At 39.3% G+C, this 14,666-nt stretch overlaps 1 protein-coding gene across 5 annotated transcripts in view; it reads right to left on the reverse strand.

Annotated features, from left to right (window-relative positions):
- The window catches only part of ptprub (protein tyrosine phosphatase receptor type Ub), a 258,433-nt gene that overhangs the window by 41,681 nt on the left and 202,086 nt on the right, over positions 1-14,666 (reverse strand). For 4 of the 5 annotated variants that reach the window (XM_087812963.1, XM_087812959.1, XM_087812961.1 and 1 more), the window contains exons 14-17: positions 11,937-12,075; positions 5,119-5,142; positions 4,845-4,996; positions 3,102-3,289 (exon numbers count right to left, since the gene is read on the reverse strand). In XM_087812963.1, coding sequence (XP_087669089.1) covers positions 3,102-3,289; positions 4,845-4,996; positions 5,119-5,142; positions 11,937-12,075 — 503 coding nt within the window. The remainder of the gene's footprint in view (positions 1-3,101; positions 3,290-4,844; positions 4,997-5,118; positions 5,143-11,936; positions 12,076-14,666) is intronic. The other variant, XM_087812960.1, reaches the window with a different exon arrangement.

The raw sequence follows: 14,666 nt of genomic DNA on the forward strand, positions 1-14,666 counted from the left end.
GAGTCCCGAGACCTTCACAAGTCCCGAGACCTTCACAAGTCCCGAGACCTTCACAAGTCCCGAGACCTTCACAAGTCCCGAGACCTTCACAAGTCCCGAGACCTTCACAAGTCCCAAGACCTTCACAAGTCCCGAGACCTTCACAAGTCCTGAAACCTTCACAAGTCCTGAGACCTACACAAGTCCTGAGACCTACACAAGTCCTCTTCTCTTCTTTTTTCAATCCATCTTCCTCCCTTCTTTTTTCTATCTATATTTCTCTCTTATTAACTCCACCCATCTTCCTCTCTTCTTTATTCTACCCATCTTTCTTGTTTATCTCTTCTTTTTTCAATCCACCTTCCTCCCTTTTTTCAATCCATTCTGCTCCCTTCTTTTTTCATCCATCCTCTTCTCTTCTTTTTTCATCTAAACTCTTCTCTTCTTTTTTCAATCCATCTTCCTCCTTTTTTCTATCCATATTTATCTCTTATTAATTCTATCCATATTTCTATCTTCTTTTTTTATCTGTCATTCTCTCTTCTTTTTATCTATCTATCGACCAATCTTTCTATTTTTCTATCAATCTTCCTCCCTTCTTTTTTCCAATCCACCTTACGTTGCTCTGCTGCTTTTTTTGCCATTTATATTTCCTTTTTCTATCCATCCATCTCTCTCTCTCTTTCTTTCTCTCTATCCATCCACCCATTGCTATGTTAGTAACAGGTTCAGATTCTAATGCTAAACTAAATGTTAAACTCAACGACACGAGGATCAAAACACTAAACTCGGCTAAATCTTTTTTTTTTCTTCTTTCCGGGCCACATCATTAGAGTGGGCGGGCCTGGATCTGGCCCCGGGGCCTTGAGTTTGCAGCGGCAGGCTCTTCTCTCAGTTTTCTCACGACTCATCCCTCGTTCTCGTGACATAAACTTTACATTAGAAGGCTGACATTTGGAAAATAATTGATTGTTGACATTTGGGAATCGATGTCGGCGTCGCCTTGAATCTTAGTCGGACCAGGACGGAGAACTTTTGTTTTACCCACAATTCCCGGCTCCAGTTCAAGACCTGAGAATGTTTTACCTTTTGTGTCATTTAGAAAACAATGAATCTTATTCCCCGATGACTTTTTTTTTTTAATCCGAGAAAGATGTAAAGGTGTTTGAATCATCAAAACACGCTAAAGAGACGACGATCGCTAACGGAGAAAAACACTCAAAGGTTAGGATCTGATTAACGACTTAACTAACGACTTAACTAACGACTTAACTAACGACCGGTTAACGACGTGTGATGGTTGATCAAAGTGAAAACAAACACTTTCTCCTCCCAGACGACGACAAACCTTTCAGTGATTTACTCTCGGCTCAGGTTTAAAGAACCGACAACACAGACTTAGTGCTGAGTCGACGTAAAAGTCAAAACACATCACGATTATTGGAGATCGACCTTGAGGATTAAATGCTTTTTTAAAAACACGCTTGAAAGTGAAAGTTTGTCACATTTGAACCGTGTGGTTAAGTGAGTGTTTACAAAGCACTTCAATGTATTTAATGAATGAGCTTTAAAACGTTTTATTTTTTCAAATTAATCCATTAATCTCTGAATATTATCCTGTTCATTCAGACCTAAATCACATTTTTGTAAATAATTATTAAATATTTTTCAAAATATGTATCTTTTAAATGTACAGTTTGCCATAAATGTAAAAGAAAATCTGTATTTCGTGGCCCCAAACTAAAGAAATAAGAAGCTCAGAGAGCGGAGGTCCGCTACTGCGGCCGCAACACCATAGTATCTCAGAGTTCTATGAAGTATTCTGCGGCCACGACTTAACTTTCAATTCTTTAATTGATCTCATGATTTCATCCACGGATTAAGTTTTCTCTTCTTGTCCGTAGAAAAGTTACGCTTGCAAATAGCACTTTGAATTAATGGCTTCAAGTACATTGTTCAGTTAAAAATATCCTTCAATTTATAAAACATTTAAATCAAACCTTTAGATTAAAAAGTTCCTCCACAGTTATTAAAACAGCAGGACGGACGTGAATCATGACTTTATTGTAGAAGTTGTACTTTACACTTAATAATATATGCACATAAATACAAGTCTAATAATGGAAGTTTTGTCATTTTGAATTAATTTCAGAAACATCTGTAGAAAATTGTTGTAATTAATAAAATGACTCAAAGCTTTAACATCGGACCAGAGCGAAGTGCCGTCCGGGGGCCTCATGCGGCCCCTTGACTTTATTAATGGGGCCCTACCTGTGATGATAGTTAACTATTATATATTTTTAATTTGAACTTTACACATTTTCTTTTTATTTCTTTACCTCTTTTAATTTGTCCTCTTTCTGCGTTTTTAATTTTCTTAATTTTATCCATCAGTCTGTCCGTCCGTCCGTCCATCCATCCATCCATCCATCCATCCATCCATCCATCCATCCATCCATCCATCCATCCATCCATTCATCTATTTATCCATCCATCCATTCATCTATCCATCCATCTATCCATCCATCCATCCATCCATCCATCCATCCATCCATTTATCCATCTATTTATCCATCTATCCATTCATCTATCTATCTATCCATCCATCCATCCATCCATCCATCTATCCATCCATCCATCCATCCATCCATCCATCCATCCATCCATCCATTCATCTATTTATCCATCTATCCATCTATCCATCCATCCATCTATCCATCCATCCATCCATCCATCCATCTATCCATCCATCCATCCATCCATCCATCCATCCATCCATCCATCTATCCATTCATCTATCCATCCATCCATCCATCTATCCATCTATCATCTATCCATCCATCTATTTATCCATCCATCCATCCATCTATCCATCTATCCATCTATCCATTCATCTATTTATCCATCTATATTTATAATATTACTTTAGAATATTTTTTAGAAAATATAACAGATTATTTAATATATAACACAATAATAATCGTAGCTTGTTTAGCTTTGTAATCAAATTAAAAAAGAAATCTTCCTTTATTTATCCTTTTCTATAGAACAATATTTTCTATGATGATAAAGCGTGAATTGAATCGTTCATAAACACAGGTTTGATGGTCAACGACTCGTACCTCGTACTCCTGCTTGAAGCCGTACCCCTCGGCCGTCTTCATCTGGTTGATGTGCTGCAGAAGGTCGGCCACGCGCACCGCGGGGTGCAGCTGACCCGTGTGGTAGGGCGACCCCTTGCGCCCGCACTGGTGCCTCGGGGACCCTCCCAGCAGACTGCTGGCCTCGTTCACCGAGCTCCGGACGTCACCTGAGGAAGGATCCGGGGCGACAGTGAGATCGTGTTCGACCGACTCTAATCTTCATCTGAGAAGCTGAAAACAAATGTTTTAAGATTGAAGACGATTCTCTACTTTCTAATCTTCTGGAGACAAAACTCTTGTTTTTTTCATTTCTCCGTGAGTGAAGACGACGTCAACTTTGAGAAACGACTTCTCGCTCGAACCACACCATCGTGTTTCCCAGGATTACGGACAATTTACCAAAACAAACACAACTTTCGCTCGGGAGCGACAACATCGGGATAAAACTTTTGAACACTTTCGTAGAAGATAAATGTAGATCTGGGGAAAAATACTTGAGGTAAACAAAAAAATGGCTAAAAAAAACAACATGAAAAAGTGAAGTAGAGAGTGAGATGTGGAGGTAAATCACTGCCGTCAGAAAAATATGTATGTACTATTTTTATTTAATTCAAATGCTAAAACTTTTTTTTTTTGTTAAGTATTGAATTTTTGATTGTTTATTGAAAGTGAATTAATTTTTATCTAAATGAAAATTTGATTATTTACCACATGATTTAAAAACAAAATGACACATAGAGTTTGATATTCTTATTCAAATTAATCAAAAACACATTTTCTAAATTCAATATTTTTACATTTTTTGTCTTTTAAATTCAATGTAAAAATGTTGGTATAATAATGTTAACACGATTGGCTGAAATTTTGATCAAGTATCTCTGTGCTCTGTTGATACTGTCTGATGACTCTATTACACCAACATTTAATATTGGATTTAAAGGGCTACGGATTAAAGAATATTGACTTTTAAAATTTTGTTTTTGATTAATTAAAATTAAAACATCAAACTGTATGAATAAACTATGTTTTAGCCGTTTTGAAAATATTATAAGTTTCAAAATGTAATTGTAAAAATAATAATCCAATCTCTCAATATAAAAAAAGAGATTTAAATGATTATAAATTAAGACAAATATTGATCTTAAAAATAATTAAATTAGAAAATATATACATTTTCAATTTAAATTATTTAAAAAAACAAAAAAATAAATTTAATAGTTCGATATAGAAATTATTTTATTCAAATATTCAATAAAAAATTAGTTCAACCTTTCAATATTGAAATTATTTTATATAATATAATAAAACGCCTAGAAATCATTTAAGAAAGAAAAAAAGTTTAGTTTCAAGATTTGAAAAGTTAAATTCAATATTCAACATTCTGATGACAGTGAGACTAAAAAACTGGACTAGAATGCGCCACCTAGTGGCGTGACGCAGACACTACAGCGTCGTCAAAGAACGAAGGAAGTGTAAGTAAGTAATATTTATTTATTTATATAGTGACCAGGGTCACAAAGCGCTTTAACAATCAAAACAATACTCAAAAAAGTATATACTTTAAAGATCAAGATAATACTGAGAACACAACAGGAGTTCCAGAAAATCAAGGAAAAGCCTGAACAAATAGAAACGTCTTAAGATGTTTCTTGAAGGAGTCAGTAGATCCATCAAGAGAGAGGAAGATCGTTCCAAAGCTTAGGAATAAGTGTTTTTCATCACCTCTGGCGCAGGTGTGAGCGTCCATGAAGGAGAGCGCCATCCTCTCGTCCTCCTGCAGGGTGCTCTGGTCGGTGAAGCTGCGCTCCATGGAGCCCATGTGACTCTTCTCCTGGCGATACGTGATGGGCGTCTTGTTCATGTTGACCGGTTTCCTTCAGGAGGAGACGAGAAGGTTTCGTCATCTCGACGCTCAAACAAACCAACGTTCCTTCTCTTCCCCGATGACAGCACAAGCGTGAGAACCATGGAGTAGAAATGAGGCGTCAGCACTTACGGGTAGTACGAGTAGAAGTCCCTTCTGTGGACGGTGGGAGGAGGAAGAGAAAGAAAAGTGAGATGAAAGCGATGCCGAGAGCATTGATGGTGATGTGAGGCCGTCAGGCGCCGCATGCATGTGCGGGTGCTGATGGACCGAAGCTCCGCCCACCACCAACACCTGCCCTCGACCCTGTAGGAGAACTTACGTCCCTCGACATGTTCAGCTTCTATGCTCGCCGTGTTTCCAAGGTTTTCCTTTTGCACACCGCACTACATATTGAAGGGAATCGTTTTCCTCGTAAAAATTGTTCAATTTTTACCCTATTTTTAGACTAAAAAAACAACATTTTACACCTTTTGGGCAACATTTTTCTGCCTGATATCATACTTTAGTTTTCCCGACATTATTTCCGATTTTCAGAGATGTTGATCTTTGGCCTTTTTTACATGTTTTCGTGGTAAAAAAAAGGTCCATTTCTACCATTTTTTGAGACTTTGAAAAACAAAATTTTACAAATTTGGGCATCATTTATTTGCGTTGACATGGTCCGTCTGATATCATACTTTAGTTTTACGACAATATTTGGCATTTTCAGAGAATATCGAACTCGTTTTTCAAAATGTGATAATAAAAAAAGGAATGAATACAAAACATATCAAACAAATATTTAAAATATATTTAATTCAACCCTTAAATATAGAAATTATTTTATTATTCGAAAAAAATAACATTTAAGAAAAGGTTCTTTTGTGGAACTGAAATTCTTCGGTAGTACAAAGTATCGGTATTGACTTCCAGAGCCAAGTTCCGATAAACTCGTAAGATTTTTTCCGGAGTAAAACTACATTTTTTGGATGTATTTTTGAAAATTGACCAAACACCATTTTTTTTTGTCATTTTCCTTTTACTTGTATTTATCTGATGTATACTTGTATACATCAGTATAAAAAAAAGTTATTGACATTAGTACTTGTATCAAACATTTCTGATCGATATCCTATTTTCAAATATATTGTGTTTCAAAAATATGATAAACTTCAACACAACCACAGAACTAATGATCACGCCCACCTTAGTTATGGCGCCAAACAATAGTAAACTCCCATGATGCCTTTCTACACACGGCTGCATTGAGTGACAGCTGATTGGTCGCTACAATACTGTATTTTAATTCTATGTCTCTGACAGTTTTGATGGGTTGGCTGGGCGGCAAAGCACGACGTGAGCAGATCTGGTTACTGAGAGTGTTTTCAGAACGAAACCCCCTCGATAAACGAAGGAACTTCGTGTAAAGCCGAGCTAAACACACCGTAACCTCCTAGAACCTCAGTGTTTCTCTTCTAGGTCGTCTACCAAAGCGATGTTGACACGTTCAGTCTCTCGCCGATTCTCTCGGGGATTTAGAGTCTTCGGGGATTTCATCCCGAGATAGAGACGTCGCATCATTACCCCGCTTACAGTCAACACACCAGAGGTGAGATGCTAGGTGGCTAACCCACGCTATTTTTATCCTCCACTCAGAACCAGAGCGTTTGCAAAGCTCTCAGCGGGAAAAGAAGAATTTCATGAGCTCAGAAGATGAAAAAAACTTGTCAAAATCTACTGAAAATGATCATTAATATGATGTTAATGACTTTATTTCTGTTTCACTGTCATTGATGCTACACTTTAAGAACATATGCTTCCTAAATGTACTTATTTTATCATCACCTCAATATTTTTACATTTGTTTTATATGATTCCTCATGTAAAAATATCATCAGAAGATATATTACAAAGGCACTGTTTCTTTGAGTGATATACTGTATATTCCAGCTATTACAACGGCACTGTTTCTTTAAGTGCTATATATTCAAGCTATTACAAAGGAACATTTCCTTTAAGTGATATATATTCTGGCTATTACAACTGCACTGTTTTTTTGAGTGATTTTGAGTTTTTTGAAGATACGTGAGTGTAAACCTGAGACTGTGTTTATGTTAGTCCAGAGATACGTGAGTGTAAACCTGAGACTGTGTTTATGTTAGTCCAGAGATACGTGAGTTTAAACCTGAGACTGTGTTTATGTTAGTCCAGAGATACACGAGTGTAAACTTGCGACTGTGTTTATGTTAGTCCAGAGATACGTGAGTTTAAACCTGCGACTGTGTTTGTGTTAGTCCAGAGATACACGAGTGTAAACCTGCGACTGTGTTTATGTTAGTCCAGAGATACACGAGTGTAAACCTGCGACTGTGTTTATGTTAGTCCAGAGATACACAAGTTTAAACCTGCGACTGTGTTTATGTTAGTCCAGAGATACGAGAGTTTAAACCTGAGACTGTGTTTATGTTAGTCCAGAGATACGTGAGTTTAAACCTGCGACTGTGTTTGTGTTAGTCCAGAGATACACGAGTTTAAACCTGCGACTGTGTTTATGTTAGTCCAGAGATACACGAGTGTAAACCTGAGACTGTGTTTATGTTAGTCCAGAGATACGTGAGTTTAAACCTGAGACTGTGTTTATGTTAGTCCAGAGATACTCGAGTGTAAACCTGAGACTGTGTTTATGTAAGTCCAGAGATACTCGAGTGTAAACCTGAGACTGTGTTTATGTTAGTCCAGAGATACTCGAGTGTAAACCTGAGACTGTGTTTATGTTAGTCCAGAGATACTCGAGTGTAAACCTGAGACTGTGTTTATGTTAGTCCAGAGATACGTGAGTTTAAACCTGAGACTGTGTTTATGTTAGTCCAGAGATACTCGAGTGTAAACCTGAGACTGTGTTTATGTTAGTCCAGAGATACTCGAGTGTAAACCTGAGACTGTGTTTATGTTAGTCCAGAGATACTCGAGTGTAAACCTGAGACTGTGTTTATGTTAGTCCAGAGATACTCGAGTGTAAACCTGAGACTGTGTTTATGTTAGTCCAGAGATACGTGAGTTTAAACCTAAGACTGTGTTTATGTTAGTCCAGAGATACTCGAGTGTAAACCTGAGACTGTGTTTATGTTAGTCCAGAGATACTCGAGTGTAAACCTGAGACTGTGTTTATGTTAGTTCAGAGATACTCGAGTGTAAACCTGAGACTGTGTTTATGTTAGTCCAGAGATACACGAGTGTAAACCTGTGACTGTGTTTATGTTAGTCCAGAGATACGAGAGTTTAAACCTGCGACTGTGTTTATGTTAGTCCAGAGATACACGAGTTTAAACCTGCGACTGTGTTTATGTTAGTCCAGAGATACTCGAGTGTTAACCTGAGACTGTGTTTATGTTAGTCCAGAGATACACAAGTGTAAACCTGCGACTGTGTTTATGTTAGTCCAGAGATACGCGAGTTTAAACCTGAGACTGTGTTTATGTTAGTCCAGAGATACGCGAGTTTAAACCTGCGACTGTGTTTATGTTAGTCCAGAGATACGTGAGTGTAAACCTGAGACTGTGTTTATGTTAGTCCAGAGATACTCGAGTGTAAACCTGAGACTGTGTTTATGTTAGTCCAGAGATACGTGAGTTTAAACCTGCGACTGTGTTTATGTTAGTCCAGAGATACGTGAGTTTAAACCTGCGACTGTGTTTATGTTAGTCCAGAGATACGTGAGTGTAAACCTGAGACTGTGTTTATGTTAGTCCAGAGATACGTGAGTGTAAACCTGAGACTGTGTTTATGTTAGTCCAGAGATACGTGAGTGTAAACCTGAGACTGTGTTTATGTTAGTCCAGAGATACGTGAGTGTAAACCTGAGACTGTGTTTATGTTAGTCCAGAGATACTCGAGTGTAAACCTGAGACTGTGTTTATGTTAGTCCAGAGATACTCGAGTGTAAACCTGAGACTGTGTTTATGTTAGTCCAGAGATACTCGAGTGTAAACCTGAGACTGTGTTTATGTTAGTCCAGAGATACTCGAGTGTAAACCTGAGACTGTGTTTATGTTAGTCCAGAGATACGTGAGTTTAAACCTGCGACTGTGTTTATGTTAGTCCAGAGATACTCGAGTGTAAACCTGAGACTGTGTTTATGTTAGTCCAGAGATACTCGAGTGTAAACCTGAGACTGTGTTTATGTTAGTCCAGAGATACGCGAGTTTAAACCTGAGACTGTGTTTATGTTAGTCCAGAGATACGTGAGTGTAAACCTGAGACTGTGTTTATGTTAGTCCAGAGATACGTGAGTGTAAACCTGAGACTGTGTTTATGTTAGTCCAGAGATACGTGAGTGTAAACCTGAGACTGTGTTTATGTTAGTCCAGAGATACGTGAGTTTAAACCTGAGACTGTGTTTATGTTAGTCCAGAGATACACGAGTGTAAACCTGAGACTGTGTTTATGTTAGTCCAGAGATACTCAAGTGTAAACCTGAGACTGTGTTTATGTTAGTCCAGAGATACGTGAGTTTAAACCTGAGACTGTGTTTATGTTAGTCCAGAGATACACGAGTTTAAACCTGAGACTGTGTTTATGTTAGTCCAGAGATACACAAGTGTAAACCTGAGACTGTGTTTATGTTAGTCCAGAGATACGTGAGTGTAAACCTGAGACTGTGTTTATGTTAGTCCAGAGATACGTGAGTGTAAACCTGAGACTGTGTTTATGTTAGTCCAGAGATACACGGGTGTAAACCTGAGACTGTGTTTATGTTAGTCCAGAGATACGTGAGTGTAAACCTGAGACTGTGTTTATGTTAGTCCAGAGATACGTGAGTTTAAACCTGAGACTGTGTTTATGTTAGTCCAGAGATACACGGGTGTAAACCTGAGACTGTGTTTATGTTAGTCCAGAGATACGTGAGTGTAAACTTGAGACTGTGTTTATGTTAGTCCAGAGATACGTGTGTTTAAACCTGCGACTGTGTTTATGTTAGTCCAGAGATACACGGGTGTAAACCTGAGACTGTGTTTATGTTAGTCCAGAGATACGTGAGTGTAAACCTGAGACTGTGTTTATGTTAGTCCAGAGATACGTGAGTTTAAACCTGAGACTGTGTTTATGTTAGTCCAGAGATACGTGAGTGTAAACCTGAGACTGTGTTTATGTTAGTCCAGAGATACGTGAGTTTAAACCTGAGACTGTGTTTATGTTAGTCCAGAGATACACGGGTGTAAACCTGAGACTGTGTTTATGTTAGTCCAGAGATACGTGAGTGTAAACTTGAGACTGTGTTTATGTTAGTCCAGAGATACGTGTGTTTAAACCTGCGACTGTGTTTATGTTAGTCCAGAGATACACGGGTGTAAACCTGAGACTGTGTTTATGTTAGTCCAGAGATACGTGAGTGTAAACCTGAGACTGTGTTTATGTTAGTCCAGAGATACGTGAGTTTAAACCTGAGACTGTGTTTATGTTAGTCCAGAGATACGTGAGTGTAAACCTGAGACTGTGTTTATGTTAGTCCAGAGATACACGGGTGTAAACCTGAGACTGTGTTTATGTTAGTCCAGAGATACGTGAGTGTAAACCTGAGACTGTGTTTATGTTAGTCCAGAGATAAGAGCGAGGACCCGCGGGATCTTCAGCTAATGGGTTCTCAAAGCACCTTTCCCTTCCAATTAGCAGCTCATTTGTGGGTCAGGCTGGTGCCGCGTCTGCGTGATCAACAAAGCTAATTGAATTCCCTCCTCCTGTAATTAAATACTTCACACTCTGATTGGCTCCCGGATGAGAAATGTTTGGTCAACGAGAATGAAAACTAAACAATGCAGGACTGAGCCTGGAAGATACACATGGAAGTATGTCGGGGTCAAATATTCAACAGGTTCAAATTTTGTAACTGTGTAACTGAAATTGTTTTAGGAATTTCATTTTTTTTTGTAAGTATTTTTTTCTGATACAATGTTAAAAAATAATGAATGAAACCTCTGATAAAAAATTGAATTCAATTATTTAAAAATACTTAAAAATGTTCAAATCAATTCTGACATACTTCCATAAACATCAAAGATGTGTGTGTCCGTGCAGGAGGTGTTATCTCTGGGTCAAGGTGACCCCAAGACCTGAAAAGAAACATGTTTTTGGTATCCTATGTGTTAATTCAGGGTCAAGGTGACCCAAAGGCCCAAAAACAAATTTGTTTTTGGTATCCCTTGTGTTAATTCAGGGTCAAGGTGACCCGAAGGCCCGAAAACAAATATGTTTTTGGTATCCCTTGTTTAAACTCAGGGTCAAGGTGACCCAAAGGCCTGAAAACAAATGTGTTTGTGGTATCCCTTGTGTAAACTCAGGGTCAAAGTGACCCAAAGGCCTGAAAACAAATGTGTTTGTGGTATCCCTTGTGTAAACTCAAGGTCAAGGTGACCTGAACGCCTGAAAACTAATATATTTGTGGTATATTTGTGTTGTCTCTGGGTCAAGATGAATGACCTCCACCACTACATATGGGGTTTTCATATCTTGGGGGTCACCAAGGATTGAGAACAAATGTGTTTGTGGCATCCCTTGTGTAAACTCAGGATCAAGGTCACCTGAAGGCCCGAAAAACAAATGTATTTCTGGTATCTTTTGTGTTGTCTCCGGGTCAAGATAAACTACCTCCACCACTACATATGGGGTTTTCATATCTTGGGGTCACCAAGGCTCGAGAACAAATGTGTTTGTGGTATCCCTTGTGTAAACTCAGGATCAAGGTCACCTGAAGGCCCGAAAAACAAATGTATTTCTGGTATCTTTTGTGTTGTCTCCGGGTCAAGATAAACTACCTCCACCACTACATATGGAGTTTTCATATCTTGGGGTCACCAAGGCTCGAGAACAAATGTGTTTGTGGTATCCCTTGTGCTCTCTCAACTTCAAGAGGAATGACCATCACTGCATATGTATTTATGGAAGCCGGGTGAAGAGCGAAGGTCTCATTTTACCCTTTCTTGATGATGATGATGATGATGCCCAGCAGGAGGATCAGCACCACCAGGACGCCGGCGCACACCCCGAGAATCAAACCCATGTCCTCCGAGTGCTGCGACACCTCCAGGGCCTTGCGGTGGTCTTTGCAGGCGGCTGCGGGAGAGAAGAGAACCAGAGTTACACAAGTGGTCATAATGTTTGTTCACGAGGTTGGACCGGTGTGTAGGAACGTCACGGCAGGAGAAGAATGGATTCAAAAAAAACCCTTCGCCAGGTAAAATATTCTCCTTTTTCTCCAGCGACTTCCACAAAGCCCGGTGTGTAATCTCAAGGTGTCTGCGAGCGGCTCAGAGACGAGTGATCATAACGGCAGATTGTTCCTTTTTCTCGGGCGCGACGCTCGCTGCTTATGGAAATGGACTGGATTGTTCTTTGTCTGGTTCTAAAGCTGATCCACTTCTTTGTGTGTCAGACCGTCCTCCAGGCTTCAGCCTCCAACCGGTTCCTTCCGAGGCAGATGGAGGCGACGCTCGTCTCAGGAGCAGCAGAAAGTCACGGCGAGCCCCGGGACAGAGCCGTGTCTCGCGGCCTGACGGGCTGCACCGGATCTGGGGCGGGGTGTGGGGGTGTAGAGGGGGTTGAAAACACTGGTTACCCCGAAGATTGACAGCCTCGGGCGGTTCATGGCTCCTTGATCGCTCGATGAAGGTAAAAGTGGGACAAGGATCGGATGTTAAAGCGACAGAAGCTGCAGCGTCTGAGGCTACGTTTACAAAGAACAGATTACAAAGGCCTGAAAACAAATGTGTTTGCGGTATCCCTTGTGTTGTCTCCAGGTCAAGGTGTACCCAAGGCCTGAAAACAAATGTTTTTGTGGCAACCCTTGTGTTGTCTCTTGGTCAATGTGACCCGAAGGCCAGAAAACAAATGTGTTTGTGGTATCCCTTGTGTTGTCTCTGGGTCAATGTGACCCGAAGGCCTGAAAACAAATGTTTTTTTGGTATCCCTTGTATTGTCGCTGGGTCAATGTGACCCGAAGGCCTGAAAGTGAATGTGTTTGTGGTATCCCTTGTGTTATATTAGGGTCAAAGTGACCCGAAGGCCTGACAGCGAATGTGTTTGTGGTATCCCTTGTGTTATATTAGGGTCAAAGTGACCCGAAGGCCTGAAAGCGAATGTGTTTGTGGTATCCCTTGTGTTATATTAGGGTCAAAGTGACCCGAAGGCCTGAAAACGAATGTGTTTGTGATATCCCTTGTGTTATATTAGGGTCAAAGTGACCCGAAGGCCAGAAAACGAATGTGTTTGTGATATCCCTTGTGTTAAATTAGGGTCAAAGTGACCCGAAGGCCTGAAAACGAACGTGTCTGTGTTATCCCTTGTGTTATATTAGGGTCAAAGTGACCCGAATGCCCGAAAACAAATATGTTTGTTGTATCCCTTGTGTTATCATTGGGTCAAGGTGACCAAAAGGCCTGAAAACAAATGTGTTTGTGGTATCCCTTGTGTTATCTTAGTTCAGTCTTAGATTTATAATTCAGGTTGTGATTTTGAATTCAACACACGTTTGTAAATGGTTCACTTGTTTCCCAGATCTTAGATTTCAATACTTAGATACTATTTGTCCGACTCTGGTTCGCCTTAAAACCTGGAGAACGACGGTATATCAGCTCGGGGGGTCTAAAGTCAGTGGAAAGTCAAAATGGTGGACTGAAGTTGTAGCTCTGTAGTTAATATGTAAAAAAAAAGGTTGGTGAATTTAATTTTACATTTCAGTTTTTTTATTTCCATTTTCTCAATCTTTATTTTTCTATTCTTGACGATGAGCGTCATGTGATGAAATTGTAAAAAAGTCTCGTCAACATCCGACAGCATTTTTAAAAAAACACTCCTGACTTCTCTCTCTGTTTGTCTTCTTCAGTTTAGATGGAAATTCTCTTGTTCGAGGCTCTGCTTCCTCCTCAGCGTCTCAATGTTTCATGAGCTCCAGATTGTTTCCCGGGGCCTCAGGAGGACTCGGAGGTTCCACTTCTGATCCAGGACTTTGTTGTGGCGTCTGATCCGCGATAAGAACGCTCGTCCTCGGAGTGGTCAGGATTTTCCAACGATTGTTCCTCGCGTTCCTTTCATGCCGGATCCTCCGGGAAATATAATCAGCTTAAAAAACCATGAAAGGATTTTCATGTTTGTTGTGGGTTCGTTTGTTCTTGAGTCGTACCATGATTTTTAAGGATAAAAAATTCCTGATAGAAGTGAATACAGACGTTTTTTTTTATCGTCTTCCATTTATTTTTTAAAGGTCCCACGTGAAGATAACTCTGTTCTTTATCAGATCATAAGTTGGTTTTCATCAAGTATTTCTACATTGTTTGTGTCTCGAGTCGATGTTCTACTACACTTTGCTGGGATTTGTTTAAAAAAATGAAATAAATATTGAAATAAGTATTTTACTCTCAATCGCTTTAAGCTTTTCTGGCTTTAATCGGAATCTGGGAGACTTTTCTCACGACACAAAATGTCAAAGTAAAAAAAAAAAACCCTTAAGGTCAAAACTGAGAGTCTTTTATAACCTAAAACACTTTTTTTTTAATTATATTTTACGATAAACGATCATAAAAGAGAAGTTAGTAAAATACATGAACTAGAATCTTAAAGGGCACCAAATGTGAAAACTCTCGTGACTTATTCACATGTTGTAAATGTTGAAGTCTTCAAAATGCAGTAGTTTTTAAGTTATTACTTAA

Source organism: Callionymus lyra, chromosome 17 (assembly GCF_982586985.1).
Source record: "Callionymus lyra chromosome 17, fCalLyr1.hap1.1, whole genome shotgun sequence".
In the NCBI taxonomy this organism is placed as follows: Eukaryota; Metazoa; Chordata; class Actinopteri; order Syngnathiformes; family Callionymidae; genus Callionymus; species Callionymus lyra.